Here is a 27,677-nt window from a genome sequence, read left to right on the forward strand (position 1 = left end):
TAGGGGGTGGACACTTATTTCTTGTGAAATCTGCACTTTGGTGTTTTTATATCTATTTCCTATCCTATTACCCCAACCTGTGCACTTGTTCTGTGGTTTTGGTCTCCTGTATTTTTTTTTTAAAGATTTTATTTATTTTGAGAGAGAGACAGAGAGAGAGAGAGAGAGAGAGCACAGACGGAGAAACAGATGCCCTGCTCAGCAGAGAGCCCGATGCGGGACTCGATCCCAGGACCGACCTGAGCGGAAGGCAGACGCTTAACCGCCTGGTTAACCCAGGTGCCCCTGGTCTCCTGTTTAATGGCACACAAATAATACTACCAGGTAGCCAGAACCAGGTGTGAACGTGTTGAGATTTTTTTTACTGTGTTTACCATGATAAGGAAAATTGTGAAAGAACACATATAAAAGATCCAATGGCATAAAATAAATGCAGAGCTGGAAGTGGACTCCCAAGGGCTGATAGACTTGGTATGTGTGAGTGTGAGTGTGCGATAAGCTTCTCATCCCTGCCTTGGATGCAGTGTTCTTAGCCTTAGTGGAAAAACTTGGTTTAGTGGTTTGAACCTAGTGTGGCAAATAGATTGTTAAAGGACAAAGCAGTATATTGGTACCTATACACGGAGCAGTGCTATAGCTGTCTATATAAATAGAGAAACGGGCTTAGCCACAGAGGTTTAAACTATCTGGTTGTCCCATATATTAACACAAACCAGGGCTCGGATACACAGTTGTGTTTCATGTTTTATGGTCTCCCAGCCTTTCCAGCCCCAGGCACTTTTGGACAAATCTTTGTCCTCATTTGAGGTTTTGTTGTTGGGTTTTTGTGTTTGTTTTTGTGGGTATTTGCCTCATTCCATCCCTGAGCTTTGCAGGTAGACGGATGTGATTCAAAACTTATGTTCTAAGGTGTTTCTTGTTGAGGAGTAATTGGTTTACAGGAGTAAGTCATGCTTCTCCACTAAAGGGGGAGTGGGGGGTGGTAATCCACAAGACAAACCACAGTTGTTAGAAGAATTTCTTGATTAGAAATTTTAGCTTTGAGTTTTGTTGCTTTAGTTCCTAAAATAACTTAGAGATGTTCCTCATTGGTCCATCTGATGTGGGAAACAAAGGCAGAAAAAACAATTACTAAATTTCCTTACTACTTATAGCCCATTGACAAGTCCTTGAAACAGAGTGACATTCCTCTAGGAACTCAGCTGCCTCAACGTTAATACTTTCCCAAGGGCAAAGGCAATCCTGTAAAGTCTCCTTAGCATATAAAAATTCCTTTGGAAACCTCCTTTATTTCTATCCCCCAAGATACATATGGGCAATCATCCCCCAAGCATATGACCCACTGATACTCATCTGAAGGGTCTCATGACTAAGGTTTTATTAGACGGTAATAAATGACATTTTCCCAACAATAGCTAGCCCCCCTCAAGGTCCTGGAAACCTTGCTTCCAAATTCCTTAGAGACTTCGGCTATCCCTAACCCCCTCCTGACTTGGAAGTATATAATGGGCCACTCCTCACAACCCCGGTGCGGCTCTTTCTGCCCACAGGTCCTGCCCCCGTGATTTAATAAAACCACCTTTTTGCACAAAAGACGTCTCAAGAATTTTCTTGGCCGTCAGCTTCGAACCCTAACATCTTTCCTACATCACATCTTCTGCTTTGATTCCTTGGATCCCACCCACTCTTTAACTTTAAGAAAAAACAAGTAAATGTTGCAGAGTGTATTTTGCAGTTGCCCTTTTTCAGAAGCACTTTCCCCATGATCTCAGGGCTGTGAGATCAGGCTCAGGGCTAGGCAGGGACTCAGCTTGAGATTCTCTCTCTCCTTCAGCCTCTGCCCCAGCCCATACCCCCAGGCATGTGCGCACCCTGGCGCTTTCTCTCTCTCTTTCAAAATAAATATAATCTTAAAAAAAAAAAAAAGATTTGTTGGTCAGGGGATATTCTTTTGCCAGAGCTTTCTGTTTTGGAGTCACTTCTCTTATAATACTCTAATGTCCAGACCGGTAAAATAGGTGTTTTATAAAATCAAGCAGTAGCCTGAGGTCACAGAAAGAATATTAGGCCAGAAGTCAGGAGATCGGGATTGGAATCTAATCTAGACTCTGTCATTCACTTGCAGTGTGAACTTTGGTTTAACTCTCAAGTTCCTCCTATGGGAAGTTATCTGCAAATGGATTCACAAGTGCCTCGCTTGTAAATAAAAAGAGTAGAGGAGTTATGATTGAGTTGTTAAATTCTAGCCCAACTGACTGAATACAGATAGTTTCTGGAGATTTTACTAACAGAATACATACTTACTTGTACATAATTTTGAATGTGGTCCTACCTGATGCTTAGAAACCAAACGTCTTCTACTTTGGCCACTGTATTCCAGAAAGTGGTAATTCCCCCCCTTTTTTGTTATTTTTCTCTAAGTGTTGCCACGAAATGACTTCACATCCCCTTTAACACCAAGATTTGTGGGAAGAGCGTAGTACAGGAGGAAGAATACTGAACTAGAAGTCAGGGGACCCGCATTCTAGCCCAGGACTGTTAATAGACTATCTGCCTCAACTCTGAAACTTCTCTGGAGGTTTCCTCATGTGTTAAGAGAGGCCTGGAGTTCTATAAAATCTCTAGGGTTTCTTCTGGCTTTTTAACATTCCATAAATCTTAGAACTTATCTTTTTAAAAAAGTTCCTATTCCTTTTTTATTTTTCAACCGAGGTGTAATCGACATATAACATATTAGTTTCAAGTGTATGACATAATGATTCAATATCTGTATATATTGCAAATTATCACCATGATAAGTCTAGTAAACATCTGTCATATATATGATGAGGGAGCAGAAGGCTAGCTGAAGACAAAGCATTAAGCCGACACCTTGCAACCTCCCCCTACCCCCCACTCCTGGGTGGGACATGTGTGGCATTCTTCCAGGAATCTCCCAGCTATGTTAATGTTAATGCCTCACCAGAGAGAAAAACAACCTTAACTTGACAAAGGCAAGGCGTCTTGTTTCTTGTAGGTGGGTCCTCTTTAACATATGAAAACCCTTTCGAAATCTCCCTTTTCCTTACTTTCCCCAACTCCTCTTTATAATCACCACTCCTCAGGACCCCGATGCAGCAGCTCTTTCTGCCCACAGGTCCTTGTCCCCATGCTTTAATAAAGCCATCATTTTGCACCAAAGACGTCTCAAGAATGGTCGTCGGCTCTGGACCTCACCCCACCAAACCTCACCTATATTCCAAAACCACATTATATAGTTACCAAAATTTTTCTGTGAGGAGGACTGGTATGAGGGGTTAGGGGGAGTATAAGTCTCTAGGGAATCTGGGAGTGGGGGCTTCCAGGACCTTGAGGGGCTAGCTGCCATTAAGGTAAGGTTCTTGACTACTGTCTAGTACAACAGGAGTCTTGAGACCCTTCAGATGTACATCAGTGGGCCACATATTTGAAAGATGATTGCTAACATGTATCTTGGGTGGAGGTGTTTATGGTTATCAGGGGAAAATAACAGGAACAAGAACGAAGCTACAGTGGTAAAGCACTAAAGGAAGTCCTCGAGGGAGCTGGAGGAGTGTTATAATCTGGACGCCTCAGGAATTCTGCCTGGAGACCAGGGCAGCGGCAAAATCCAGCCTTTGTTCCTTTTTCTCCCATCAAGGACTTTTAATATTTACTTACTTAGCACCTTTCAAATGTGCAGTACAGAATTATTAACTAGAGTCCTCATGCTGTTCGTTACAGCCCCAAGACTTATTTATTGATAATTGGAAGTTTATACCTTTCTGACCTCCGTAACTCATTTAATTATTCCTTATAATAAGGCTATTTTCATATATTAGAACTGCTTAGGACAGAATACATTTGTATCCTTAAAACCTCTCAAAACATAAGTTCAAAATACAGTCAATTCTCATTATTCATAGATTCCATACTCGCAAATTCACCTGCGTGTTAAAATTTATTTGTAACCCCCAAGTCAATATCTGCAGCACATCTGTGGTTATTTCCAGGTATGTGCAGGGTGGAGGAAAATTGAGAAACTGTAGTCGCCTAATATTAATACACACTTTCCTAGCTGAGGATGAAGAAGGGGACACTTAGCCTTCTTGTTTTAGCTCTCATGCTATAAACAAATGTCCTTTCTGGGGCACCTGGGTGGCTCAGTAGGTCGAGTGTCCGCCTTCGGTTCAGGTCATGATCTGGGGTCCTGAGATTGAGCCCCACGTGTGGGCTCCCTGCTCAGTGGGGTGTCTGCTTCTCCCTCTGCCTCTCCCTCCTGCTCATGCTCTCTCTCAAATAAATAAGTAAATAAAATCTAAAAAACAAACAAAAAAACAAATGTCCTTTCTGCAGTCTATTTATTCCAATTTTTTTTTTGCATTTTTTTGCTTTTTGTTGGTGATTTTGCTGTTCAAAATTGCCCCAGGCCTAGTGCTCAAGAGCTGCCTAAGTGGAAGAAGGCAGTGATATGCCCCGGGGAGAAAATATGTGTTAGAGAAACTTCAATTAGGCACTAGTTATGGTGCGCTGGCCAAGAGTTTAATGTTACTGAATTGATAACATGTATTAAGATGTGGTCATTATATCAACAGATTATAAAAAACAAAAATGGTTGATCATCTCAGCTGACATAGAAAAAGCATCCAACGCCCTTTCATAGGAAAACACTACTAAAAATAGAAGGCTACTTCCCCAAACTGGTAAAGGGCATCTACAAAAAGTCCACATCTAAGATCACATTTAATTGTGAAACACTGGCTGTTTTCCCCCATGTATCAGGAAGAAGACAAGGGTATCCCTTTTTGTCACTTCTCTTCAACCCTGGAGTAGAGTTCTAGACAGGGCAATGAAGCAAGAAAAAGAAATAAAAGAAATCCAGACTGGAGAGAAAGAAGTAAAAACTAGCTCTACTCCCAAATGACACGATGTCACATACTAATAAATGCTAAGGAATTAATTAAAAAGTTATTAGAATAAATGGGTTCAGCAATCATGGTACAAGATCAATATACAAAAATCAATTATTTTTCTATACACTTGAAATGAACAATCTGAAATGAAATGAGACAACAATTCCATTCAAAACAGCATCAAGGGCCGCCTGGGTGGCTCAGTCGTTAAGCATCTGCCTTCGGCTCGGGTCATGATCCCGGGGTCCTGGGATTGATTGAGCCCCACATCGGGCTCCCTGCTCAGCGGGAAGCCTGCTTCTCCCTCTCCCACTCCCCCTGCTTGTGTTCCTGCTCTCGCTGTGTCTCTGTCAAATAAATAAAATCTTATTTAAAAAAAAAAAACAAAAAACAGCATCAAAAAGAATAAAATACTTAGGAATCAATTTAACAAAAGCTGTATAAACCATATATTCTAAAAACTATAAAATAAGCTGCTAACAGCCCTGAATGGGGCCAGACTTTCACCTTGGGCTGCCTGTCTCATTACAACCCTAAAGATGACTGGGACCCTCGCAGCATCTGTGGGTGTATAACTCCCCGCTCTCTCAAGCCAGCTCAGCAGTGGTGCTTTCGGCAGTAAAAGTCCTAATGAAGTGTGTAGTGTTGTCACCCAAGACTCTGACAACTACAATATGCTGCTGAAGAAGTGGGCCCCTCCACCTGTCACTTCACTCTCTGGGGAACCAGACATGCAGCACGTCACCCTGGGGAGTATCAATCTAATTGTCCAAAAATGACCCAAAATCTTGAAGCAGGAAATCAAAGCCTTCTTTGTGAAGTACAATGATCCCATCTATGTTAAATTAGAGAAACTGGACATTATGATTCGCTTGGCATCCCAAGTCAACACTGCTCAGGTTCTGGCAGAATTAAAGGAATATGCCACAGAAGTGGATGTTGACTTTGCTTGAAAAGCTGTGTGGGCCACAGGACGGTGTGCCATCAAAGTGCAGCGATCCACAGAGTGCCGTGTAAGCACACTGCTTGATCTCACCCAGACCAAAGGAAGTGGCCCAAGAGGCAACTATTGTCATCAGAGACATCTTCTGCAAACACCCCAACAAGTCCAAAAGTATCATTGCCACTCCGTGTGAGAACTTAAGACTCGCTGGATGAACCAGATGCTCAAGCAGCTATGATTTGGATGGTGGGAGAATATGCTGAGAGACCTGACAATGCAGATGAGTTACTGGACAGCTTCCTGGACGGTTTTCATGATGAAAGCGCCAAGTGCAGCTTACTCTGCTTACTGTCATAGTGAAGCTGTTTCTCAACAAACCACCAGAAACACAGGAGCTGGTACAGCAAGTCTTGAGTCTGGCAACACGGGATTCTGATAAACCTGACCTTCAAGACCAGGGCTATATTTATTGGTGTCTTCTCTCAACAGACCCTGTCACAGGCAAAGAAGTGGTCTAGTCTGAGAAGCCACTGATGTCTGAGAAGATAGATCATACTGTGCCAACTCTGCGGGGTGAGCTAATCTGCCACATTGGATCTTTGGCCTTGGTGTACCATGTAAGCCTCCCAATGCTTTTGTCATTTTGGAAGGAAGTCATGGAATCCATTGCAAACACTTGCCAATACATCATGGGAGCATTGATGCAGGTGACAGCCTTGTTGGCAATAGCCTCAGGTTATCCCCTCTCAAGGTGACCTTCTAGACCTTTTAAACCTTGACCTCGGTCCCCCAGTCAATGTGCTTCCGGTGTCCTCCATACAGATGGAAGCAGCACTAGATGCTAGATGGTCTGGTAGGACAGTCTTTCATCCCATCATCAGGGCCTGTAACCCATACTCCTCCACCTACTCCCGCTGTGGTCAGCAGTGGTCTGACTGACCTGTCAGCATTCTCCACGGGATAGGCATGGGACCTGCCGGATGTGTGGTTTCTAAGGCTGTCTAGCTGCCTGCAGTAAAAGCTAAAGGCTTGGAGATTTCCAGAATATTTACTCATCTCCAAGGGCACACCTATATGGAAATGAACCTCACCAACAAAGCTCTGCAGCACATGACAGACTTTGCAATCCAGTCAAACAAGAGTAGCTTTGGTGTCACCCCCCAGCACTCCTCTGGCCAACAATATACAGCTGATGCCAACCCAGCGCCTGGATGTCTCCCTGCCTCTGAACACCTTAGGTCCGGTCATGAAGATGGAACCTCTGAATAACCTGCAGGTGGCTGTGAAAAACAATATTCGCGTCTTCTACTTCAGCTGTCTCACCCCACTCAATGTGCTTTCTGCTAAAGATTTCAAAATGGACCACCAGGTCTTCCTTGCAACGTGGAAGGCTATTCCCAACGAAAAAGAACTTCAGTTTCAGATTAAGGAATGTCAATTAAATGCTGACAGTTTCCAGCAAACTGCAAAATGACAATGTTTATAGTCTTGCCAAAAGGAATGTGGAAGGAGAGGACATGCTGTACCAATCCTTGAAGCTCAATAATGGCATTTGGATTTTGGCTGAGCTATGTATCCAGCCAGGAAACCCAAATTACATGCTGTCGCTGAAGTGTAGAGCTCCCCAAGTCTCTCAGGACATCTATCAGGTCTATGGGAGCATTTCTGAAAAGCTAACAGCTGGGTCCGGTGCCTCCAGCCACCCTGTGATTGGTGCAAGCCAAGAACTCTTAACTGGAAGAAATCGTACTGCCATGTAGACTTTGAACTCAAACACCGTGAGGCCACACACCAAGATAGTGACTGGTCTAACCTGTGCTGAAATCAGGGCACAACCTGTTGGACAATTTTAGCTTCTTGTGAACATTTGTAACCACTGTTTCAATCACTTCCCACCTCTTGTCACCTGTGACGGCTATCTGTCCTTACTTGTGAGCTTCTCTGTAGTCTGTCAATGGCTGGCAGTTTTGAGCATAGTTTGATATTTTGTAGTTGAGAGTTCATTTCGAAAGCAGAAAAGGACAAAAAATATTAAAGCAAGGAAAAGTGTCCCTCAAAAAAAATGAAGTCCTTTAGACTCCACTGCAAACAAAATCAGTTCTTGGAAGAAGCAAAATCTCTGAGTCATGGCTCGGAGCTGGGGGGTGGCCAAAACTGCACACCCCTTTCTGAGCCTTATCCCTGCCCCAAGAGCTGAGCACTTGGTGGAGGGGGTGGTCGCAGCCTCCAGTCTTCTCAGCCTGCCTCTCCTAGTATGTAAGAACCACTTTCTGAGCCAGCAGAACAGTGACAGGGCCCCAGGATTTGCAGTGGCTCCACATGGAGCCTCTGTTAAACCAAGGGCTGGGAGGAAGAAGGGAGCCCCCACCTCTTGGCCACACTTCAAAGGAATATCCAGCTTTCATTATCTGCAAATGAATGATCTATTCTGTAGACCTTAACATAGCCAGATAGAAGGTAAAGGAAGTTATTTCCCATAAGAAATACCGACCAAGCTCCTACTGATTAAGAAATTATAGGGGGAGCCGAGCAAGATGACGGAGGAGTAGGAGACCTAGATTTCTTCTGGCCTCAGGAATTCAGCTGAATAGGGATCAAACCATTCGGAACACCTACGAACCCAATAGGAGATTGAAGAAAAGAATAGCAACAACTCTCTGAACAGAAAAGCGACCACTTTCTGGAAGGTAGGACGTGCGGAGAAGTGAATCCGAGGCGATATTCGAGAGGATAGACGGTGGGGGAGGGAGCCTCTGTCGGCCGCTCCTGGCAAGTGCTAGAGCTGCGGAGCACAAAATCGGAACTTTTAGAAGTCGGCTCCGCTGAGGGATGTCGCTCCAGTGGCTAAGCGGGGGGTGGAACCCTCGCAGGACAGTGTGGTCTCAGGACCCTCGGGGTCACAGAAAGACCGGGGGTGCCTGAGTGCAGCAGAGCTCCCAGGGATCGAATCGGGGAAGCCAGTTGCAGAGACGGAGCCGAGGCGCGGGCTCTCAGCTCAGGAGTTGCCATAAACTGTGATCTGTGACAGTCAGGCCACTGCTCCTCCAGCAGGGACCCAACAAGCAGCAGAGCCGGGGAGACTCCCCATCCTCCCCCGGGAGGAGCGGCGCGGGAGCGCACGGCAGGGATCTGCTGGGTTTGGAGACTCCACACAGGGTCGGGGGCCAGAGACAGAAATGCTCAGTCACAGGCCGGGTGAGCACGGAGTGTGGCCGGAGACTGGGGAGATGGAAATGATTGACTCCTTTTCTCTGGGGGCGCACTGAGGAGCGGGGCCCCGAGTTCTCGGCTCCTCTGGACAGAGACTGGGAGGCCACCATTTTCACTCTCGTCCTCCAAAGCTGTACCAAGAGCATGCAGGGAACAAAAGTTCCCGAGAGCAACCCCCGGCAGATTACTTAGCCCAGACGCGGCAAGGGTGGGGCAATTCCGCCTCCGGCAAAGACATTTGGGAACCACGGCAACAGGCCCCTCCCCCAGAAGATCAGCACGAACAGGCAGCCAAGACCAAGTTTACCGATCAAGAACAGGAGAACTCCAGCACTAGGGGAATACTGCACATGGAATTCATGGCTTTTTTTACCACGATTCATTAGTCTTTCAAAGTTAATTTTTTTTTTAACAGTTAACTGTTTCCTTTTTTTTGAATTGTTTTCCCTTTTTCAACCAACATCTTATCAATCCCTTTTTTAAAAAATATTTTTATTTTTCATTTTTAGAGTCATATTCTATTCCTTCATAGTAGTTACCCTTATTTTTGGCATATATATATAAGTTGTTCTCTCTTTAAAATTTTGAGATACAGTTTCTTCTAACATATCAAAATATACCCTAAATCACTAGCGTATGGCTTTGTTCTAGTCTCCTGCCTGATCACATTCTCTCCCCCCCTTTTTTTTTTACATCTTCTTCCTTTTTTCTTTTTTCAAACAACTTATCTTATCAATTCCTTTTATAAAATCTTTTATACTTTTCATCTTTACAGTCATATTCCATCCCTTCATTGTATCAACCCTTATTTTGTACATATATGTCTGTCTTTCTTTAAAATTTTAGGAGGCACTTTCTTCTAGCAGACCAAAATACACCCAAAATCTAGTGTGTGGCACTGATCTATACACCAGCCTGATCATATTTGATCAGATTCTGTTTGTTTTTTTTGTTTTGTTCTGCTTTTGTTTATTTTTATCTTTTTCTTTTTTTCTCTTTCTTTTTCCTTTCTTTCTCTTTCTTTTCCCCTGGTTTCAGGTCTTTTCTGATTTGTTTAGAGTGTATTTTCTGGGGACGTTGTTAACCTGTTAGCATTTTGTTCTCTCATTCATCTGTTCTCCTCTGGACAAAATGACAAGACGAAAAAAATCACCTCAACAAAAAGAACAAGACGTAGTACCGTCTGCCAGGGACCCACTCAATACGGACATTAGTACGATGTTGGACCTAGAGTTCAGAATCATGATTTTAAAGATACTAGCTGGGCTTGAAAAAAGCATGGAAGTTATTAGAGAAACCCTTTCTGGAGAAATAAAAGAACTAAAATCTAACCAAGTCGAAATCAAAAAGGCTATTGATGAGGTGCAGTCAAAAATGGGGGCACTAACTGCTAGGATAAATGAGGCAGAAGAGAGAATCAGCGATATAGAAGACCAAATGATGGAAAATAAAGAAGCTGAGAAAAAGAGAGATAAACAACCCCTGGATTACGAGGGCAGAATTCGAGAGAGAAGCGATACGATAAGACGAAACAATATTAGAATACTTGGGATCCCAGAAGAAGAAAGAGAGAGAGGGGCAGAAGGTATATTGGAGCAAATTATAGCAGAGAGCTTCCCTAATGTGGGGAAGGAAACAGGCATCAAAATCCAGGAGGCACAGAGAACCCCCTCTCAAAATCAATAAAAATAGGTCAACGCCCCGCCATCAAATAGTAAAACTTACGAGTCTCAGAGACAAAGAGAAAATCTTGAAAGCAGCTTGGGAGAAGAGATATGTAAACTACAATGGTAGAAACATTAGATTGGCCACAGACTTATCCACAGAGACCTGGCAGGCCACAAAGGACTGGCATGATACCTTCAGAGCACTAAACGAGAAAAATAGGCAGCCAAGAATACTATATCCAGCTAGGCTGTCACTGAAAATAGAAGGAGAGATAAAAAGCTTCCAGGACAAACAAAAACTAAAGGAATTTGCAAACACGAAACCGGCCCTCCAAGAAATATTGAAAGGGGTCCTCTAAGCAAAGAGAGAGCCTAAAAGCGGCACAGACCAGAAAGGAACACAGACAATATACAGTAATGGTCACCTTACGGGCAATACCATGGCACGAAATTCGTATCTTTCAATAGTTACCCTGAATGTAAATGGGCTCAATGCCCCAATCAAAAGACACAGGCTATCGGATTGGATTAAAAAACAAGACCCATCGATATGCTGTCTGCAAGAGGCTCATTTTAGACCCAAAGACACCTCCAGATTGAAAGTGAGGGGGTGGAAAACCATTTACCATGCTAATGGACACCAAAAGAAAGCTGGGGTGGCAATCCTTATATCAGACAAATTAGATTTTAAACCAAAGACTGTAATAAGAGATGAGGAAGGACACTATATCCTACTTAAAGGGTCTCTCCAACGAGAAGATCTAACAATTGTAAATATCTATGCCCCTAACATGGGAGCAGCCAATTATATAAGGCAATTAATAACAAAAGCGAAGAAACACATTGACAACAATACAATCATTACAATCATAGTGGGGGACTTTAACACCCCCCTCACTGAAATGGACAGATCATCTAAGCAAAAGATCAACAAGGAAATCAAGACTTTAAATGACACACTGGACCAAATGGACTTCACAGACATATTCAGAACATTCCATCCCAAAGCAACGGAATACACATTCTTCTCTAGTGCCCATGGAACATTCTCCAGAATAGATCACATCCTAGGTCACAAATCAGGTCTCAACCGGTACCAAAAGACTGGGATTATTCCCTGCCTATTTTCAGACCACAATGCTTTGAAACTAGAACTCGATCACAAGAGGAAAGTCGGAAAGAACTCAAATACATGGAGGCTAAAGAGCATCCTACTAAAGAATGAATGGGTCAACCAGGAAATTAAAGAAGAATTAAAAAAATTCATGGAAACCAATGAAAATGAAAACACAACTATTCAAAATCTTTGGGATGCAGCAAAGGCAGTCCTGAGAGGAAAGTATATAGCAATACAAGCCTTTCTCAAGAAACAAGAAAGGTCTCAAATACACAACCTAACCCTACACCTAAAGGAGCTGGAGAAAGAACAGCAAATAAAGCCTAAACCCAGCAGGAGAAGAGAAATAATAAAGATCAGAGCAGAAATCAATGAAGTAGAAACCAAAAGAAGCAGTAGAACAGATCAACGAAACTAGGAGCTGGTTCTTTGAAAGAATAACAAGATTGGTAAACTCCTGGCCAGACTTATCAAAAAGAAAAGAGAAATGACCCAAATCAACAAAATCACGAATGAAAGAGGAGCGATCACAACCAACACCAAAGACATACAAACAATTCTAAGAACATATTATGAGCAACTCTATGCCAGCAAATTAGATAACCTGGAAGAAATGGATGCATTCCTAGAGATGTATCAGCTACCAAAATTGAACCAGGAAGGAACAGAAAACTTGAACAGACCTATAACCACTAAGGAAATTGAAGCAGTCATCAAAAATCTCCCAACAAACAAGAGCCCAGGGCCAGATGGCTTCCCAGGGGAATTCTACCAAACAGTTAAAGAGGAATTAATACCTATTCTCCTGAAACTGTTCCAAAAAACAGAAATGGAAGGAAAACTTCCAAACTCATTTTATGAGGCCACCATTAGCTCGATCCCAAAACCAAAGACCCCATCAAAAAGAATTACAGACCAATAACCTTGATGAACATGGATGCAAAAATTCTCACCAAAATACTAGCCAATAGGATCTAACAGTCCATTAAAAGGGTTATTCACCATGACCAAGTGGGATTTATCCCTGGGCTGCAAGGTTGGTTCAACGTCCGCAAATCAATCAACGTGATACAATACATTAACAAAAGAAAGAGCAAGAATCATATGAGCCTCTCGATAGATGCAGAAAAAGCATTTGACAGAGTACAGCATCCTTTCTTGATCAAAACTCTTCCGAGTATAGGGATAGAGTGTACATACCTCAATATCATAAAAGCCATCTATGAAAAACCTACAGCGAATATCATTCTCAATGGGGAAAAACTGAGAGCTTTCCCCCTAAGGTCGGGAACGTGGCAGGGATGTCCACTATCACCACTGCTATTCAACATAGTGTTAGAAGTCCTAGCCACAGCAATCAGACAACAAAAAGAAATCAAAGGCATCCAAATCGGCAAAGAGGAACCAAACTCTCACTCTTTGCGGATGATATGATACTTTTATGTGGAAAACCCAAAAGACTCCACCCCGAAACTGCTAGAACTCGTACAAGAATTCAGTAAAGTGGCAGGATATAAAATCAATGCACAGAAATCAGCGGCATTCCTATTCACCAACAACAAGACAGAAGAGAGAGAAATTAAGGAGTCGATCCCATTTACAATGGCACCCAAAACCATAAGATACCTAGGAATAAATCTAACCAAAGAGGCAAAGGATCTGTACTCAGAAAACTATAAAATACTCACGGAAGAAATTGAGGAAGACACAAAGAAATGGAAAAACGTTCCATGCTCGGGGATTGGAAGAACAAACATTGTGAAGATGTCAATGCTACCTAGAGCAATCTACACATTCAATGCAATCCCCATCAAAATACCATCCACTTTCTCCAAACAAATGGAACAAATAATCCTAAAATTTGTATGGAACCAGAAGAGACCCCGAATAGCCAGAGGAATGTTGAAAAAGAAAAGCAAAGCTGGCGGCATCACAATTCCGGACCTCCAGCCCTATTACAAAGCTGTCATCATCAAGATGACACTATGGTACCGGCACAAAAACAGACACATAGATCAATGGAACGGAATAGAGAGCCCAGAAATGGACCCTCAACTCTATGGTCAACTCGTCTTTGACAAAGCAGGAAAGAATGTCCAATGGAAAAAAGACAGTGTCTTCAACAAATGGTGTTGGGAAAATTGGACAGCCACATGCAGAAGAATGAAACTGGACCATTTCCTTCCACCACACACAAAAATAGACTCCAAATGGTTGAAAGACCTCAATGTGAGACAGGAGTCCATCAAAATCCTAAAGGAGAACACGGGCAGCAACCTCTTCGACCTCAGCCGCAGCAACTTCTTCCTAGAAACATGGCCAAAGGCAATGGAAGCAAGGGCCAAAGTGAACTACTGGGATTTCATCAAGATAAAAAGCTTTTGCACAGCCAAAGAAACAGTCCACAAAACCAAAAGAAAACCGACAGAATGGGAGAAAATATTTGCAAATGACATAGCAGAGAAAGGGCTAGTATCCAAAATCTATCAAGAACTTACCAAACTCAACACCCAAAGAACAAATGATCCAATCAAGAAATGGGCAGAAGACATCAACAGACATTTTTCCAAAGAAGACATTCAAATGGCCAACAGACACAAGAAAAAGTGCTCAACATCGCTCGGCCTCAGGGAACTCCAAATCAAAACCTCAAAGAGATACCACCTCACACCGGTCAGAATGGCTAAAATGAACAAGTCAGGAAACGACAGATGTTGGCGGGGATGTGGAGAAAGGGGAACCGTCCTACACTGTTGGTGGGAAGGCAAGCTGGTGCAACCCCTGTGGAAACCAGTATGGAGGTTCCTCAAACAGTTGAAAATAGAGCTACCATACGATCCAGCAATTGCACTACTGGGGATTTACCCCAAAGATACAAATGTAGGGATCCGAAGGGGTACGTGCACCCCAATGTTTATAGCAGCAATGTTCGCAATAGCCAAACTGTGGAAAGAGCCAAGATGTCCATCCACAGATGAATGGATAAAGAAGAAGTGGTATATATACACAATGGAATATTATGCAGCCATCAAAAGGAATGAGATCTTGCCATTTGCAACAGCGTGGTTGGAACTGGAGGGTGTTATGCTGAGTGAGGTAAGTCAATCAGAGAAAGACATGTATCCTATGACCTCACTGATATGAGGAATTCTTAATCTCAGGAAAGAAACTGAGGGTTGCTGGAGTGGTGGGGGGTGGGAGGGATGGGGTGGCTGGGTGATAGACACTGGGGAGGGTATGTGCTATGGTGAGCGCTGTGAATTGTGCAAGACTGTTGAATCACGGGTCTGTACCTCTGAAACAAATAATGCAACATATGTTAAGAAAAAAAAAAAGAAGAAGATAGCAGGAGGGGAAGAATGAAGGGGGGGAAATAAGAGGGGGAGACGAACCATGAGAGACGATGGACTCTGAAAAACAAACTGAGGGTCTAGAGGGGAGGGGGGTGGGGGGATGGGTTAGCCTGGTGATGGGTATTAAAGAGGGCACGTTCTGTGTGGAGCACTGGGTGTTATGCACAAACAATGAATCATGAAACACTACATCAAAAACTAATGATGTATGGTGATTAACATAACAATAAAAAATTTAAAGAAAAAAAGTTATCGGAGGTGTGTTACACTGACTGGGTTTTCTACCCTCCTTAGTTGGTACACAGAGAGAACAAATTAACTTTAGATAAGTCAAGGAAATGAATCTGGTATTAAGAAGCAATGAAATGGGGGCACCTGGGTGGTGCAGTCATTAAGCAGCTGCCTTCGGCTCAGGTCATGGTCCCAGGGTCCTGGGGTCAAGCCCCACATCGGGCTCTCTGCTCCACGGGAAGCCTGCTTCTCCCTCTCCCACTCACCCTGCTTGTGTTCCCTCTCTCGCTGTCTCTCTCTCTCTTTCAAACAAATCAATAAAATCTTAAAAAAGAAGCAATGAAATGTAATCCCAATGGGACAGATATATAGCTTCCAGATTATACGTGGCTTTGAATGATGTATGCCATCACTCCTAGGGTCACAGGATTACTTAAATCATAAATACCTTTAACTATTATTAACTAGTTCACCATTAAGACATATTAAAGAAATTATCTTTTTGATAACATAAAGCAGTAAGAATGAATGCCTCCCTTCTGCCCTACTGACCTGTATGACATTGCCTACAATGACACTGTCAATGGTCTCAGGTGCGACCTTGCCGGCAGACAAAGCAGCCTTGGCAGCAAATTCAGTCAAGTCAGTCGCCGTGAAGTCTTTCAGAAGCCCTCCATACGCTCCAAAGGGTGTTCGCTTAGCAGCAACAATGAATACACCTATTGCAATGAAGAGAGATTTTTAAGCAGTGACAGATTCGTCAGTGTCCCTAACATGCTTTAAATAATCTCACTATGAAACCTAGCATTAGGTACTGTTTTCAGTTAGAACTCAGACAATTTTTATCACACAATGATACATGGAACAAGTCACACTCACAGAAGCCGTCTTTTAATGAAAGGGTATCAGTTTGAGCAATACCTATATGCTGTCCCCAAGAACTGCATGCTGCAGTGTAAATCCATCCTGGTAGAAAACATTCTTGTCCTCCAGTGATTTACAATGCTAGACACATTTGGTTAAAGCTAAAATGCTGGGACGCCTGGGTGGCTCAGTCGGTTAAGCGTCTGCCTTTGGCTCAGGTCATGATCCCAGGGTCCTGGGATGGAGTCCCGTATCAGGCTCCTTGCTCGATGGGGAGCCTGCTTCTCCCTTGGCCTGCCGCTCCCCATGCTTGTTCTCTCTCTCCCTGACAAATAAATAGATAAAATCTTAAAAAAAAACCAACTAAAATGCTTCTTCGATGTGAAGTATGTTGCCTAATCATAGAGTCAAAGAATCTCCATATTAGAAATTCTCTTGAGGTTTGAGGCCAATCACTCACCCCACAGAAAATTCCTGATGTGAAAGAAAAAGACTCCTGTTAGAAAACTTATAGTAAGAAGGCATCCTCCACTGTGTTAAGCAGTGTGCCCATGAATGGACAACCTAAGGTATGACTTTTCCTCCTACTGAGCTAAGCGCTAAGCCAGCTTACCCAGTCTTCTATCCACCAGTCTACCCAAATGCATCCCAAGTCACAAAAATAGTTTCGAGGGAAAAAAAAAAAGGAAAGAAAAATTGTTTGTAGAGTTGATAATGCTTTGAATGTGAATTATATATGCCTGTACTTCTGGAGCCACAGGATGACTAAATTACAAATTTCAAATTACATGAACCATTACCATTTACCCTTGGAACAAAGTGGGCAAAGGAGATCACCTTTTGCACTGGTAACCCCTCCAGATCTGGAGTCAGCTAACCTGTAAGATCTCCCAGATCTGAAGTAAATAAAAAGCATTCTTCCAACACTTTTTTTTTTTTTAAGATTTTATTTATTTGACAGAGAGAGAGACAGCAAGAGAAGGAACACAAGCAGGGGGAGTAGGAGAGGGGGAAACAGGCTTCCCGCCGAGCAAGGAGCTTGACGCGGGGCTCGATCCCAGGACCCTGGGACCATGACCCGAGCCCAAGGCAGTCGCTTAACGACTGAGCCACCCAGGCGCCCCCCAACACTTCTTCATTTGACATTAATGGGGGATTAAAGACGTTCTAGTTTGCCAATATCCTAGTAAAACATGTCACTTAGAATACAACAAAATTTCCTGATCTAACCACAAAAATAAAGGGGAATTATCTATACATCTATTAATGTAAATTAAGACTATAAATTTATGGTATTACTCTTAGTCCAACTGATGTCCTTGTGCAAAGAAAGAAAAATTGCTCCTTCCTGAGACACTCTACTGCTGCCTCCCCCCAAAAGGGTTACAGAAGTCTCCGATGAGAGTGACACTCACTAGAGCTGTGTGAGGCAAAACTTGCACAGCGGGAAGCAGCACCCAACATAGCCATTTCATCATACTAACATTTATTAGGCACCAACAAAGCACTAGACATTTTATCACTTTTCATATACTATCTAATCTTCCCAACAATCCTGCAAGGTAAATAGTACAGTGGTGCACACAGGAGGCACTCAGTATGTGGCAAACCTCCATGCTTGGTGCTTTGCATACATTGGCTTCCCCCCAAACAATCTGAGCTCACATTTCCATGTCCTGCCAAGAAATTATGGGACTTTTAACAATGGGTTTGTGCCAAGATATTAACCTATAATTGAGACCATACAAACATTATACCACTCTTGGTATTTAAGTACAATTCTCCCGATTACGTTAGTGGAGATTATCTCTTTCATGGAACAAACTCAACCTATCCTAAAAAAAACTCAAAAAACAAAAAACAAAGGGGCGCCTAGGTGGCTCAGTCGTTAAGCGCCTGCCTTCGGTTCAGGTCATGATCCCAGGATCCTGGGATCGAGCCCCACATTGGGCTCCCTGCTCCACGGGAAGCCTGCTTCTCCCTCTCCCACTCCCCCTGCTTGTGTTCCCTCTCTCGCTGTGTCTCTGTCAAAAAATTAAAACAAAACAAAACAAAACAAAAAACAAAACTTCAGCTTCTCCTTTCATTCCTACTTTGAGAAACTCACATTATAAAAGAATTTTAGGAGGGGCACCTGGGTGGCTCAGTTAGGTTAGGCATCAGTTGGTTATTAAGCATCTCACTCTTGATTTTGGCTCAGATCAGGATCTCAGGGTCATGAGATGGAGCCCTGCTTCAGGTACCTCGCAGAGTCTGGTTGAGATTCTCTCTCTCTCCCCCCTCTGCCCCTCCCCCTGCTCATGCTCTAAAATAAATTTTAAAAATCTTAGAAAAAAAAACCCCAAACATTAAAAAATAAAAGAATGTTACTCCTAACACATGCAACTATGATTTGGAACAAATCGAATTAATATTTACAGATATTAATATTCAGATATTTACAAGACCATAAATATTATTTCAGTGCATTACAGAAGTTCTGTTCTGATAGATGGGTTTTCTGTGCCACTATATCTTCCTGAATTTTTGCAAATGTCCTCTAAGCCTCCTTGCTTAATAGTTTACCTATTTTTCTATTGGTATTTTATTTCATTTTTCTGTCCCCTTCCCATGTCGTCTTCTTAATTTCATTACAGCCTGCGTGTGGTCATGGCTCCTATCTGATCAACTCTCCTGCAAATAACGATGACAGTATAGAAGAATGACTACCTGAAGGCCTTGGAGAATGAACAAAACTAGGCAGATATGGAGGAGATACGGAAGAAGGGAAGAGTACAGGGTGAGTTTCCCATTTATTTATAGCCTCTGACTTGAAGACAAACAGTCCACACTACGTGAATGGCTAGAACTCAGAAACTCACAGTCTTACTGGCTTGAAGACTCAGAGAACTGAGTTCATGGCAACCACAGCCATTGGTAAATGAGAATGAATCTGGGAAAGGAAAGGACCACAAGCAGGAGCCCAAATCATATATACGAATTCTGTCTAAAGATCTAGCTGACCCTTTAACCATGCACCCCTAAAAACACCTTAGCTAAGGCTAACAGAACTGAACTTAGATTTGAGCTGTTGCCCTCTAGAGGGGAGACAGAGTTTGAGTTCAGCCAAATTAACTGCCTGCAAAAATAAATAGCCAACAAAACAATCAATAAATTAACACGCTTTGGAAGAACATAAAAGAATTCAGGCTCTACAATGTTTCATATGCAACATCCATGCTACAATCCAAAATTAATGCACATATGAAGAAACAAGAAAATATGATTCATTCTTTTATTTTTTGTTTTAATATGATTCATTCTAAGAGAAAAGACAACAGAAACCAACCCCAAGATGACCCAAATGTTAGAATTAACAGACAAAGATTTCAAAAGCAGTTATCTATAGTAACTATGCTTAAGGATGTAAAGGAAAATATGCTTATAATAAAGGATAGGCCATCTCAGCAAAGAAACAGAAAGTGTAAAAAAAAAAATCAAAATGGAAATTCTAAAACTGAAAGATATCTGAAATAAAAAATCCACTGAATGGGCTTCACAGGGGCCCCTGGATGGCTCAGTCGTTAAGCGTCTGCCTTCGGCTCAGGTCATGATCCCAGGGTCCTGGGATCGAGCCCCATTGGGTTCCCTGCTCCGTGGGAAGCCTGCTTCTCCCTCTCCCACTCCCCCTGCTCGTGTTCCCTCTCTCGCTGTGTCTCTCTGTCAAATAAATAAAATCTTAAAAAAAAAAAAGTCCTGCTCTGCAAAAGACACGTAAAAGGAAATGAACAAGCCACAAGCTAAAAGTACTTAAAAAAACTTATTTGATTAACGACTGGTATTCAATATACACAAATGATGTGGTTTTGGAATATAGGTGAATTTCGGTGGGGTAAGGTCCGGAGCCGACGACCAAGAAAAAATTCTTGAGACGTCTTTGATGCAGAACAGTGGTTTAACCATGGTGACAGCACCCGCACAGAAAGAGCTGCTGCAACAAGGTCTTCAGGAGTGGCTGATTATATATACTCGGGAGTTGGGGATGTAAGGAAAAAGGACCTACAAAGATACCTACAAGATACCAGAGGCCATGCCCTTGTTTTCCCCCTCTAGCAAGGTATTAACACGGTTGGGAAATTCCTGGAAGAATGTCACACAGGGCCCACCCAGGAGTGGGGGGCGGAGGGAGGTTGCAGGGTGTCCAGCTTATGCTTAGTCTTCAGCTAGCCTTCTGCTCCCTCATCACAAATACATCTTAAAATTCAAGAAACGAAAACCAACAACCCAGTTAAAAAGTGGGTAAAAACTCTTAACAGACACCTCATGAAAGATGACATAAAGATGACAAATAGCCATATGAAAATATATTCAACATCCTATGTCATTAGGGACATACAAATTAAAATAACAATGAGATACCACTACACAACTATTAGAACGGCTAAAATCCAAAACACCAACACCACCAAATGCTGGTGAGGATGCAGAGCAAAAGAAACTCTTTTTGTTGCTGCCCAGAATGCAAAACACAAGCGCTTTGGAAGACAGTTTCACGGTTTCTTAGAAAAACTAAAACAAAACCTATCCTACCCATATGATCTAGCAATCACTGCTCTTGCACACGAATGTTTATAGCAGCTTATTCATAATTGCCAAAACGTGTAAGAAAACAAGATGTCGTACAGCAGGTGAATGGATGTGGCACATCCATACAATAGAAGATTATTCAGCAATAAAAGTAAATGAGCTGTCAAGTCATGAAAACACATGGAGGAAGCTTAAATGCACACTGGTAAATGAAAGAAGCCAATCTAAAAGGGCTACCGACTATATGATTCCAACTATATGCCATCTGGAAAAGGCAACACTATGTAGACAGTAATAAAGATCAGTGGTTGCCAAGGGACTTGGAAGATGCGCTGATGTGACAGCACAGAAAAAAAATCCCACTAGGACGCAAAACAGAACACTGCCTTCCTGCCTCAGGTTAAATAGTAACTCATTTAGAGCAACTACAGACAGCTACCAGGACAAATTAAGGAAAACTGCTGCTACAGCATCCATTTCTGTTTATAGATATAATATATATAGTTGCCTTGAAAGGATACACAAACATTCCCAAAAAAGCCAAATAGTAGTAAGAGAACGATTCGTTGGGTGCAACGGGGATGCATGCTAATAGAAAAACGGGGGATTGGTTCTTCTTGTTCCTGAAAGTTAAAATTCCATTGACTGTGACCATTTGTTATGAGAAGGGAGTTTACAGGGTTTTTTTTTTTAAGTTAATAACCGTAGAATTTATGTACTTAGGGATGCACTTTCCTGGAATCAATTTAAAGTAATGGAAGTGAAAGGGAATAAGTTGGTCTTCTAAAAGAATGCCACCAAGTATGTGGCGGAGCAGGTCACTGGGGCAGAAATTCCCTGGAGTCCCTAGGAGACCGTCTATTCGTCCCCACAAGACTTCTGCAACCAGGACCTGTTCGGAGATGGGGAATCCTCTGCGAAGCAGCCCTCCGCCCGAGGCCCCCGGTGCTTCCGGCGCCGCCCGAATTTTCCTAACAGCTGAAAACAAAACAGGCCGCGTGGGGGAGGGGTGGTCTGCGCGAAGAGGGGTAATGACCTTCAAGATCAGAAGTAAACCTTGGTCTCGACCCTCAGCTGGAAACTGCACCGAAATCGCTGTCGCTAGTGCCTTACAAGTATGTTTTCTCCTTGACCCCAACAATCCTTCCGGATTGGGCTTTCATCAAGTCCCCAACAGAGAGAGCCCCCCGACGCTCACCTCGGAGCAGGGCCATGGCCGCGAACGAGCAAGGACGCAAGACTTCCCCTGCGCCGATGAGGACTGGCGCTTGCCCAAGTCCCGGCCTTTGAAGCCAGGGGCGGCGCTCCGAGGGGCCACGCCCCCGCGCTTTCACCCACTTCCGGGGCAGGCTGCCGACCCTCCGCCTCTCCTCTGGCTGGCTGGTCGGAGCTCATCGCCCCTTGGGCAAGATGCCACCCTCCGCGCGCCTTCGCGTGGGAACCACAACTCAGCCAGCCGCCGGCCTTGCAGAAGAGAGGGTTCCTTGTCGGCGCCTTTCTTCCTCGCTCTTGCCTTTAAAGACTTCACCTCTCTTTTCCAGAGCGAGACAGGGACTTGACTCTACCCCATCCATCCTATCCCTGGCCTCTATAATCCGCCCCCCCACCCCGTAATCCCGTATGAATGTTCCCCTTCATCCCGCAGATCGTAATCACTGCACCGGGCGTCCCGACACCAAGATGCCCCCAGGCTGGGAGGGGGCTCGAAGAGAGGGGGCGTGGGCGAGCGCGCTGGCGCGGGGCCGGAAGTCGGGTGGGCCGCGCGCGGAGGACGGCGCGAGGGGATTGGCTGAGCCTCTGTCGCTGGCGGCGGGGTGCGGCTGCGCGGAGGGGCTGAGGCCCAGGCCGCTGGGCCTGAGAGACGCGGGGAGACGGGGAGAGCCGGAGACCGGACGCCGGGTGGGGGCGGGGGCGGGGGCGATTGGCGTCCGAGGGAGCGTAGCGAGTGCCGGAGGGCAGGGAGTCCCCGAGTCCCCAGTGTAGCCCGCAGATGAGCTCGCAGAATTTTCCTTATATGATCGGGCCTCGTTGCTGGCGGCGCCGCTGGCCCGGAGCCTGAGAGGATTATGAAAACGTTTCAGGCGAGGTGTGGCTGGGGACCGGGGCGGGGAGATGAGGGGCCGCGGGCTAGGCTGGAGATGAGGGAGCGTTAGGGAGGCCTCTGCCGCTGTAACTGTGAGCCCTGGTCGATGATGACGTGACCACTGCGCAATCTGAGTTCTAGGAACCAGGTGATGGAGTGTGTGCAGAGAACTGAGACCGGGCGAGCAGGAGAGCCACAGCGCCAGGGTTCGGGCGGGTCGGCTTCCCGTGCCTGGGAAGCTGCCGTGGATTGCCTCGAGGTGTTCTGTGAACCCTCAGGGTGTGCCTGCCCTAGACTCCTGCTTTCAGGCCCCTGTAGCCTTCTTGCAAGGTGTTACTATACTCACTAAGTCCATCCTTCTTACTCTGAAAACATTTGAACATACAGAGAAGTGGAAACATCTATGCAGTGAACACACAGACATCCACCACCTGTATTCTGCAATTGTTAACATTTTGCTGTGTTTACTATATCACATCTGTCCTTCTAACATCAAACCACCTTGTTTTTCTAATGTAGACCTTAATATAGTAGTCTCCACCCCCATGGGGGGGGAGGGGAGGGAGACATGGTCCCAGAGCCCTAGGAGATGCCTTAAGCCCGTCCACTGTGTGTTTTGTAATGAAGAAAATAATAACCAGAGGAGAGAATGTAAAGTGAATTATGCCTAAAAGTGAGATACAGAGGTGGAGGAAATAAAGAGATCTTTAAAAGTTACAGGGTTTTTCAGACTCTTAAGTCTAGGGAAAGAAATTGTTGCTGGAGGGGAGGTGGGTGGGGGATGGGGTAATTGGGTGATGGGCATTAAGGACGGCACTTGATGTAATGAGCACTGGGTGAAATATGCAACTGATGAATCACTAAACTCTGAAACTAAAAAAAATAAAATAGTAATAAAATCTTACAGTTCAAGTCTAAAAAAAAAAGATATGCCACCCTCCAAACATGCCAAAAAGTAAAAAAATAAATAAAAGTTATGGGCTTTTTCATTAAAACTTTTTTCCTTTAAATTTTTTATTGTTGTTAGTCACCATACATTACATCATTAGTTTTTGATGTAGTGTTCCATGATTCCTTGTTTGTGCATAACACCCAGTGCTCCACACAGAACGTGCCCTCTTTAATACCCATCACCACGCTAACCCATCCCCCCACCCCCCTCCCCTCTAGAACCTCAGTTTGTTTTTCAGAGTCCATCGTCTCTCATGGTTCGTCTCCCCCTCTTATTTCCCCCCCTTCATTCTTCCTCTCCTGCTATCTTCTTTTTTTTTCTTAACATATATTGCATCATTTGTTTCAGAGGTACAGATCTGTTATTCAACAGTCTTGCACAATTCACAGCGCTCACCATACCACATACCCTCCCCAATGTCTATCACCCAGCCACCGCATCCCTCCCACCCCCACCACTCCAGCAACCCTCAGTTTCCTGAGATTAAGAATTCCTCATTTCAGTGAGGTCATAGGATACATGTCTTTCTCTGATTGACTTATTTCACTCAGCATAACACTCTCCAGTTCCATCCACGCCGTTGCAAATGGCAAGATCTCATTCCTTTTGATGGCTGCATAATATTCCATTCTGTATATATACCACTTCTTTTTAGCCATTCATCTGTCGATGGGCATCTTGGCTCTTTCCACAGTTTGGCTATTGTGGACATTGCTGCTATAAATCTCGGGGTGCACGTACCCCTTCGGATCCCTACATTTGTATCTTTGGGGTAAATCCCCAGTAGTGCAATTGCTGGATTGTATGGTAGCTCTATTTTCAACTGTTTGAGCAACCTCCATACTGTTTTCCAGAGGGGTTGCACCAGCTTGCATTCCCACCAACAGTGTAGGAGGGTTCCCCGTTCTCCGCATCCCCACCAACATCTGTCATTTCCTGACTTGTTCATTTTAGCCATTCTGACCGGTGTGAGGTGGTATCTCTTTGAGGTTTTGATTTGGAGTTCCCTGAGGCCGAGCGATGTTGAGCACTTTTTCATGTGTCTGTTGGCCATTTGGATGTCTTCTTTGGAAAAATGTCTGTTGATGTCTTCTGCCCATTTCTTGATTGGATCATTTGTTCTTTGGGTGTTGAGTTTGGTAAGTTCTTGATAGGTTTTGGATACTAGCCCTTTCTCTGCTATGTCATTTGCAAATATTTTCTCCCATTCTGTCGGTTTTCTTTTGGTTTTGTGGACTGTTTCTTTGGCTGTGCAAAAGCTTTTTATCTTGATGAAATCCCAATAGTTCACTTTGGCCCTTGCTTCCCTTGCCTTTGGCGATGTTTCTACGAAGAAGTTGCTGCGGCTGAGGTCGAAGAGGTTGCTGCCCGTGTTCTTTAGGATTTTGATGGACTCCTGTCTCACATTGAGGTCTTTCAACCATTTGGAGTCTATTTTTGTGTGTGGTGGAAGGAAATGGTCCAGTTTCATTCTTCTGCATGTGGCTGTCCAATTTTCCTAACACCATTTGTTGAAGACACTGTCTTTTTTCCATTGGACATTCTTTCCTGCTTTGTCAAAGATGAGTTGACCATAGAGTTGAGGGTCCATTTCTGGGCTCTCTATTCCGTTCCATTGATCTATGTGTCTGTTTTCGTGCCGGTACCATAGTGTCATCTTGATGATGACAGCTTTGTAATAGAGCTGGAGGTCCGGAATTGTGATGCCGCCAGCTTTGCTTTTCTTTTTCAACATTCCTCTGGCTATTCGGGGTCTCTTCTGGTTCCATACAAATTTTAGGATTATTTGTTCCATTTCTTTGGAGAAAGTGGATGGTATTTTGATGGGGATTGCATTGAATGTGTAGATTGCTCTAGGTAGCATTGACATCTCACAATGTTTGTTCTTCCAATCCCCGAGCATGGAACGTTTTTTCCATTTCTTTGTGTCTTCCTCAATTTCTTTCATGAGTATTTTATAGTTTTCTGAGTACAGATCCTTTGCCTCTTTGGTTAGATTTATTCCTAGGTATCTTATGGTTTTGGGTGCCATTGTAAATGGGATCGACTCCTTAATTTCTCTCTCTTCTGTCTTGTTGTTGGTGAATAGGAATGCCGCTGATTTCTGTGCATTGATTTTATATCCTGCCACTTTACTGAATTCTTGTACGAGTTCTAGCAGTTTTGGGGTGGAGTCTTTAGGGTTTTCCACATAAAAGTATCATATCATCCACAAAGAGTGAGAGTTTGGCTTCCTCTTTGCCGATTTGGATGCCTTTGATTTCTTTTTGTTGTCTGATTGCTGTGGCTAGGACTTCTAACACTATGTTGAATAGCAGTGGTGACAGTGGACATCCCTGCCGTGTTCCCGACCTTAGGGGGAAAGCTCTCAGTTTTTCCCCATTGAGAATGATATTCGCTGTAGGTTTTTCATAGATGGCTTTTATGATATTGAGGTATGTACACTCTATTCCTATACTCTGAAGAGTTTTGATCAAGAAAGGATGCTGTACTCTGTCAAATGCTTTTTCTGCATCTATTGAGAGGCTCATATGATTCTTGTTCTTTCTTTTGTTAATGTATTGTATCACGTTGATTGATTTGCGGACGTTGAACCAACCTTGCAGCCCAGGGATAAATCCCACTTGGTCGTGGTGAATAACCCTTTTAATGGACTGTTGGATCCTATTGGCTAGTATTTTGGTGAGAATTTTTGCATCCATGTTCATCAAGGTTATTGGTCTGTAATTCTCCTTTTTGATGGGGTCTTTGTCTGGTTTTGGGATCAAGGTAATGGTGGTCTCATAAAATGAGTTTGGAAGTTTTCCTTCCATTTCTGTTTTTTGGAACAGTTTCAGAAGAATAGGTATTAATTCTTCTTTAACTGTTTGGTAGAATTCCCCTGGGAAGCCATCTGGCCCTGGGCTTTTGTTTGTTGGGAGATTTTTGATGACTGCTTCAATTTCATTAGTGGTTATAGGTCTGTTCAAGTTTTCTATTTCTTCCTGGTTCAATTTTGGTAGCTGATACATCTCTAGGAATGCATCCATTTCTTCCAGGTTATCTAAGTTGCTGGCATAGAGTTGCTCATAATATGTTCTTAGAATTGTTTGTATGTCTTTGGTGTTGGTTGTGATCGCTCCTCTTTCATTCGTGATTTTGTTGATTTGGGTCATTTCTCTTTTCTTTTTGATAAGTCTGGCCAGGGGTTTATCAATCTTGTTAATTCTTTCAAAGAACCAGCTCCTAGTTTCGTTGATCTGTTCTACTGCTTCTTTTGGTTTCTACTTCATTGATTTCTGCTCTGATCTTTATTATTTCTCTTCTCCTGCTGGGCTTAGGCTTTATTTGCTGTTCTTTCTCCAGCTCCTTTAGGTGTAGGGTTAGGTTGTGTATTTGAGACCTTTCTTGTTTCTTGAGATAGGCTTGTATTGCTATATACTTTCCTCTCAGGACTGCCTTTGCTGCATCCCAAAGATTTTGAACAGTTGTGTTTTCATTTTCATTGGTTTCCATGAATTTTTTTAATTCTTCTTTAATTTCCTGGTTGACCCATTCATTCTTTAGTAGGATGCTCTTTAGCCTCCATGTATTTGAGTTCTTTCCGACTTTCCTCTTGTGATCGAGTTCTAGTTTCAAAGCATTGTGGTCTGAAAATAGGCAGGGAATAATCCCAGTCTTTTGGTACCGGTTGAGACCTGATTTGTGACCTAGGATGTGATCTATTCTGGAGACTGTTCCATGGGCACTAGAGAGGAATGTGTATTCCGTTGCTTTGGGATGGAATGTTCTGAATATGTCT

General features: G+C 43.5%; 1 protein-coding gene, 2 non-coding genes and 1 pseudogene across 3 annotated transcripts in view; 3 read left to right on the forward strand and 1 right to left on the reverse strand.

Annotated features, from left to right (window-relative positions):
- The window catches only part of ACAA2 (acetyl-CoA acyltransferase 2), a 38,050-nt gene extending 15,614 nt beyond the window's left edge, over nt 1-22,436 (reverse strand). Inside the window, exons 1-2 of the mRNA XM_027577053.1 lie at nt 22,060-22,436; nt 15,984-16,150 (exon numbers count right to left, since the gene is read on the reverse strand). Of these exons, the coding sequence (XP_027432854.1) occupies nt 15,984-16,150; nt 22,060-22,075 (183 nt within the window). The 5' untranslated portion in view covers nt 22,076-22,436. The remainder of the gene's footprint in view (nt 1-15,983; nt 16,151-22,059) is intronic.
- On the forward strand, nt 4,771-7,613 carry LOC113912993 (annotated as a pseudogene).
- A 388-nt stretch (nt 22,437-22,824) lies between the features above and the next one.
- Nucleotides 22,825-22,966, forward strand: LOC113913415. The gene has a single exon (XR_003517199.1).
- Nucleotides 22,967-23,044: 78 nt separating this feature from the next.
- LOC113913411 lies at nt 23,045-23,123 on the forward strand. Its single transcript, XR_003517195.1, has one exon.
- The last annotated feature ends 4,554 nt before the right edge of the window (nt 23,124-27,677 follow it).

The sequence above is a fragment of the Zalophus californianus genome, chromosome 14 (genome assembly GCF_009762305.2).
Source record: "Zalophus californianus isolate mZalCal1 chromosome 14, mZalCal1.pri.v2, whole genome shotgun sequence".
In the NCBI taxonomy this organism is placed as follows: Eukaryota; Metazoa; Chordata; class Mammalia; order Carnivora; family Otariidae; genus Zalophus; species Zalophus californianus.